This window comes from Narcine bancroftii, chromosome 2 (assembly GCF_036971445.1).
Source record: "Narcine bancroftii isolate sNarBan1 chromosome 2, sNarBan1.hap1, whole genome shotgun sequence".
Lineage (NCBI taxonomy): Eukaryota > Metazoa > Chordata > Chondrichthyes > Torpediniformes > Narcinidae > Narcine > Narcine bancroftii.
In genome coordinates, this window is record NC_091470.1 from 299,385,070 (window position 1) to 299,391,682 (window position 6,613).

General features: G+C 42.0%; 1 protein-coding gene across 1 annotated transcript; it reads right to left on the minus strand.

The window, feature by feature from the left end:
- Nucleotides 1–1,948: 1,948 nt before the first annotated feature.
- Nucleotides 1,949–3,983, minus strand: LOC138752742 (transcription factor Sox-17-alpha-A-like). Its single transcript, XM_069915428.1, has 2 exons — nucleotides 3,567–3,983; nucleotides 1,949–3,286 (listed from the first exon to the last, which is right to left on the minus strand). The coding sequence occupies exons 1-2, from the start codon at nucleotides 3,859–3,861 to the stop codon at nucleotides 2,385–2,387; spliced, it is 1,197 nt and encodes a 398-aa protein (XP_069771529.1). The 5' UTR covers nucleotides 3,862–3,983; the 3' UTR covers nucleotides 1,949–2,384.
- Nucleotides 3,984–6,613: the final 2,630 nt, after the last annotated feature.

Here is a 6,613-nt window from a genome sequence, read left to right on the forward strand (position 1 = left end):
AGCCACACAGATGACTCGAGGCAGGGAATCTGCGGAGGCTGCGGGTTGCTGGATACTGCAATTAAGGGGCTTGCACAAGGCTATGGATTGCTGGAGACTGGGCTTGAAACTGGCTGGAGGTGAAACTGGTATTGGAATCGATATGTGAGAGGGTGCCAAGGGAGCTGAAGGGTTGCTAATCATGCCAGAGGTTGAGACCTGGAGCTTGGGCTGCCTATGGTTTGGACTGGACTCTGTGTGTCTTCAGGGGCCGTGGGAACTCTGAAGGTGAATCCATGGACACTCAGCAATTCTGGGGTGCAGAGGGGAGGGGACTCTCTTTTGTTTCTCTTTCTCTGACTGTAAAAGGCACTTCAGGCAATTTCTGCTGATGGTGAATCTGCCTGCCTTACAGCAGAAAAGAAAAGTTGAATAATATGACACTTTTTATTACATGACAATAAATTGAATCTTCAAACTTCACTACTTGTGAAGATATTAGTCCTGCTCTTAAATTGCATTCTGCTGGACCACTAAAATTCATCCAGCAGAGAATTTAAACCACAGGAATAGGCTAGTACGTATTATGTCTAGTTTGTACTTACTTCAGCTAAAGCTGTCAACACTCCCACCCCCTCCCTCCCTCTCTTAACCTCATCTGGTTTCCCCTTGAATGTTTAAAAATATCCGGACACCCCACCGCCCCCCCCCCCACCCCCCACCGGCACTCATGATGTAATCCGCCTATCTATATTTTGCTTCTCTGCAAATTAAACTATATTTTCATTTATACAAATCCCAATCAGTTCCGAAATATAGTGAAACTTATTACCAGAGCAATTTGAAATCTGCTCTTTCTGCCTCGTGTCATGTCTGGATGGTGGTTAAAACACCTGTACGAGAACAAAATCCGAAATAATCATTCCAATACTTCGGAGGGTCGGTCTATTAATTTTAATATCGAGCGAAATGCCCGTAACTCTTGGGTTAATTTGGAATATTTATGGTTACAGGCACGGCTGGGAAACGGGAAATAGTTGCTAATAACTTTCTAATGGCTCAGAGGACGTTCCTGAACCAGGCGAAGTCTCCGCGCAGTGAACGTCGCCCAGGGACATTGAAGAGAGCAAATCTTGTTAAAATACTATTGTATTGGCCAGAATTAAGTTAAAACGAAATTTTGATGGTTCGCAAACAGGAGAAATGAGATGTTATCAAAAAAGGGATTCCATTTGACCTTTGGTCTCAAGCGTTTCTGTATTTAGTGCATATTCTGAGTGCATCTTTAACAGAAGATTTAACAGAACTGGCTGGTCAAATGCCAGCTGGTGCAACGATAGTGTCACCGAATAAAAACCTTTACGGCTATTATGTGGACAATGAGCTGTTTGGCGTTTTAATTTTCAAATTGGTAATCCCCTGAATATGCCAAGTTTACTTTTAGTTTCAAGACCTTAGCCCCAATTCCCCATTTATTGAAGAATCTGTTTGGTGGTGTCACCTACCTACACCGATTATCTCTTAACATTCGGGAAGCTGACGAACTTTAAACATTCGGTGGACTTTGCCCTTGTATTAACGGATCTTCAAGTCCAGTCAATGTGAAGGGAACGAAGACTTTTTTTTTTGTCCTGCGCGTTTTTTAAGGATCAAGTGTTCGAATTCATAACGAAAAACATTTCTGAAATAGGAAATTAAAGCATTCCTCCGACCCCAAAAGAGTAATGTAGGTGTAATAAAGACCCTTCTAAATTACTGAAATATTTGACGGAATGAAGTGTTGACAATTCAGTTTCAATTTATCTACAATGGTCATTGCAGTTAAAAGCAGCTCTGCCGGTTGCTGGTCGAAATTGTATGTTTTTCGAGATTGTACCCTGCCTTGGTTAGAAGGAAACGAAGATTTGCGGATCCTATCTATCCTATAACTGAAGTGATCATGTTAAAAGATTTAAGACAATTACAAATGCTGAGTCCAAAACTTTATTAGCTAATAATAAAAGTGCAAAAAAGTACAAAACATTCTAATTTCAATAAGAAATTAAATATTTACATAATGATTGCTGAAGCAATTCTCGACCAGTACAAACTGCCATGAAGAGAGATTGGTTCTACAGATGTCCCCCATTATTAGACAATACATTCCAAAAGTTAAAAAAAATACAATGTTTAAGATCATTGTGGTTTGGAAGGATACAAACCAAAACCCCACCGTGGTCATCCGAAGCACAAAATGAAAGCAAACATGGTTTAAATATACAATATTAAATAAAGTGATTTTTTTTTCCTTATCAGGCAACATTTTACAAAATACCCTGAGCTCAATTACAATTTTAAGGAAAGCATTTTGGTTTTAATACTGTCGATACGTTTGCCCAGTTATTTTAGAAAGGACTCGAAGTCCATTACGCGGAAGTGAAGTTGGTGTAGTACATGGCACTACTGGCATCGGAAAGGACGGAGGAAATCAAGCTGCTCTCCGCAGAAGTTAGTCCATTCGGATTTGCTTCGGGCGCATTGTAAGCAAGTCCGGCCAGATCAGGTCGCGCGACCGACGTGAGGTATTGCTCGAACTCATTGCCATCCATTTCCGTCAACAGATCGGCCTGGCTCAAATGGTCCAGGTGGTCCACACGGTGCGCTTCGGGGGGTGGAGAGAGTTGCCCAACGTGCACATTCTGAGGCCGCTGGCCGTTTGACGAGCACATCTGGCTGTAGTACATTGCGACCATATTATGGCAAGAGCTGAACATCCCGTGGAAACCACAGTCATGTCCCATCTGATCATCCTGGGGCATCCCCACCTCAGCTCTCTGCCTGCGGAAAAGGGCGACTTGGTTTTCCTGTGGGGAGTAGTCGGGGTGTTGATATCCCGTGTTGGTGGCGTAAGGCATTATTTGACAATCTTCTTGCAAATGTGTTGGAAAAAACACAGAATTTGCCTCCAAAACGTCCAAAGGGGAAGTCTCGGGAGTTGGTAAGCCTAAACTCTCCATGCTAGTTGCCATGGTTTGCGCTTCCCGGTAGTGGTTGAGCTGGGGAATCTGGCTTTGAATGCAGTAACCGGTGTCGTGGAATGACAGGTTCATGTTCTGGTTACAGACGCGCCCATCGCTGCTCAGCTGTTGTTCAGAGATGCTGTGCATCAGCAGGCCTGTGTCCACTCGCTTTATTCTTTTGATATGTTTTCTCCGCCTGGGTCGGTACTTGTAGTTGGGGTGTTCTTTCATGTGCTGGACCCGAAGTCTCTCAGCCTCCTCCACAAAGGGACGTTTTTCAGTCAAGGAGAGGCCTCTCCATGACTTACCTGCAGGTGCAGAATGTAAGCAGTTAACATACGCATGATCGAATTCATCTCAACGCCACCTAATCGTGCAATTATTACTTTAATATATTTAATTCCATTTTACTTAAGCCAACACTTCTCAGCCGACAGCACATTTTAGCCCGACACAGGCACATTATTCACGGAAGCGTCGGTTTAATTGATCCCTCGTTGCTATTTTGAGTAAAGAAACAGCTTCAATGCCATAGCGGGATTTTGCCCCCACCCTCCCCTCTCCTCTTCACCCCGTAGTAGGACCTACCCAGCATCTTGCTAAGTTCGGCGTTGTGCAAGTCCGGGTTTTGTTGCGCCAGCCTTTTGCGCTCGTCTTTTGCCCAGACCATGAAGGCGTTCATCGGCCGACGGATGCGGTTTTCAGATTTCGATCGGTTGCTGGGATTGCCCGCCTGATCAGTTGCGCCGCCGACCTTAGTATCCCCGAGAGAGCTCATGGATTCAGCCCACTGGCAGGATCCCATTGTCGGCAACATCCCCGTCATGTTGCACCTACTCTGAATCTGGTCGTCACTGGCGTAACCAGCATCGGGGCTGCTCATTCCTGAAAGAGTGGAGTGGAGTGAAGTTAGAACTGAGTTGACTGCTGTTCTTCGGACGCAAGGGATAGACGGGGCGACAATTGGCTCGGCTCGGGAACACACGCACCCTGCCTGTCTCAAATTCTCCTTTTGCAGATGCTGCAAACTTTTTGGCAACCAGGCTTGATAAATACAATAGCGACCAATGAGAAGGCACAGGGCGGGACTTTTCCGGGAAAGGCTGTGTGGGCGGGACCTACACTCCCAGACCTACCGCCCGTTATTCCTCAGCCCCAAGCCCCAAAACTGGACTTCTCTCAAATAATGTCGTGCTAAGAGATTTCCAAATCTCTTCGAGCTGCTTTAAACTGTTTAAAGCGTCCAACCATGGCTGTCTAAATCAAATCAATATAGTTGAAAATAATATCGCGGACGTTTATTGAAATCCAGCCGATTAAGTTCGCACCTGCGACTCGGAACTTCTCCTTGCCATGACTCGTGTTATTTGTGATGCAGTATTATAAATGAGCTGCAATCAGGTGAATCAAGGCCAATGTACTAAATTAAATATCTGCATTAACCCTATTCACGGGATGTGAATGCGATGTGTCGGCATTTATTGTAACTACCCCCTAAACTGATGAGATAACCAAAGGTTAACCTCATTGGTGGTCTGCAGTCACAAAGAGTCAACCAGTAAGGACGGCAGGTTTCCTTCTCTGAAGGACATGAACCCAACCTGGTGGATTTCACGACAATCCTGTAATTTCACGTTTAACATTACTGAGAGAAAAAAAACCAAATCGTCCTCTCGTGTATGCTTCTCCATTCAATCATATCATGGCTGATACTATTTCTTTCATGAACCCCACATTCTTTGAATTTCCTAATATTTTAAAATCTTTCAATCTTTGTCTTGGATGAAAATCGGCATGTATGCCTTCAGTGGAGAATTCCACCCAAAGTTTCTCCCCTCTCTGGGTTTCCTTCTCTCATCTTTGTCCTGAAGGGATGGTCCCTTATTTCAACAGTGTCTCCATAACTTCAGCCAAGGTTGGGGGGAGGGGGGTGGATGATGGTGTCAACTCTGCGCCTGCCCTCCATGAGTAACTGAGCGTGTTATTCCAGCCATTTCAAGATTATGCTTATTATTCAAATTTCTGAAAATAAAATGCAGCTTTCCATCTCATTTGCCTCCCACAACACAACCCCATTTCCCCTCCTACCGAAACACCTTGTGGGCGGTTAAAAAGTCATAAAGCATTCGCAGGGCATTTTAAAGAAAAGAAAGACAAACCTCTTTTAGGGCTTGGGGTATATCAATTTGGAATCGTGAACTCTATTTAACTTACAGTAATTTCCATGAAGTAAATTGTGGTCATCTCTTCAATTCGACCTTCTGTAGATCCGGAGCTATATAAATGTTGTACGGATGAATCTTCCTTTGGTTCCGAATTTGAAGACAATTTGGGGTTAACGATTAATACTTTCCGTCTTTCCTGAAAAAAATACAGAATCCCTTTCTAAAGCCAGCGGTTTGTTTATGACTTTGTTGACCTGGAACAAGTGTCGAACCGAGATCTTTACACTTCTAATCATAATTTATCAACTTACCTTATTTTTATTCTATTTGAACATTAACGGAATTTTATTTTAATTAAATATAATCAAAACTTTGTCCATAAAAAATGTTAAAATTATTCAACAAATTAAATCTCTGATGAGATCAAAGGCGTTCCTTCTAAATTACATGTAAGATGATGAAGCGGAGGTTCTGTGTTAACCTTGAAGACTAAGACGTTGACCGCGTTGTCATTGTCCAAATCGATCACGGAGAAGTTCACCTTTAAAATGTGTTGCGCGCTGTTTACTCTGGGTAATATTTATTGTTCATAAAGAGAAAGTGAAAACATGAATGAGATAAAGTGCATTGTTTATCCCTAATATCTGGGAGTCGCCTTGAACTGCTACCAACTGTCCAAAAATCTTTCTTATTGTTCAGAAAACCTTGAAAGAGGGCAGTTCTCCAGCAACAATAGGGAATATTTTTTTGTGTGTGACCTGAACAGTTGATTAGTTTATGATAAAATATTTCAATGAAAAAAGGGAACTGAACATCGTGTTATTTAAAATATTTTTGGTGTTTTTTTTCGATGTCACTTTGCCTTCAAAAACGAATGTTGATTTTTCGAATTTAAAATATTCCCTGATCTTTTTACGAGACAAAAAAAAAATAGGTGTTTATTTAAGTCTGGTAATAGACCTGAAGAACACCTTGCTCAGTATTAATAAAACAAAAGCACACAGAAATGCTGGAAGAACTCAGCGGGTCTCGCGGTTTCATTAATATAACAAAATAATACAATTCTTTGTCTAAAAATTAAAATGAAAGAACACATGCTAACGAACTTAAAGATATGAAGTCAAAGTTAATATCATTGGATTAAAAATCAATAGACGCACTCCGGCTATATCGATAATGTTCTACTTTTAAAGCTTTCCATGCAGATCCATTTGAGGGAGGGGGTAATAAAAAGAATGCCACTTTTTTCCCAGCAATGAAAGTCCAATATAATTTCCTGTCATTTAGTCCAGACTTTGACAAAAGTTGTGCACCAAGTTTGACCCCTTAACTTATACCTTTGTGGAAAGGTCACGTGCAGAGTATAAATAATACTATTTGAATACAAATGTCAAATACATGCTATGTGACCAAAGCACGAATGTCTGTTTATTTTTAATAGGGTCACTTTTATTTCGATGCTGTCCAGTG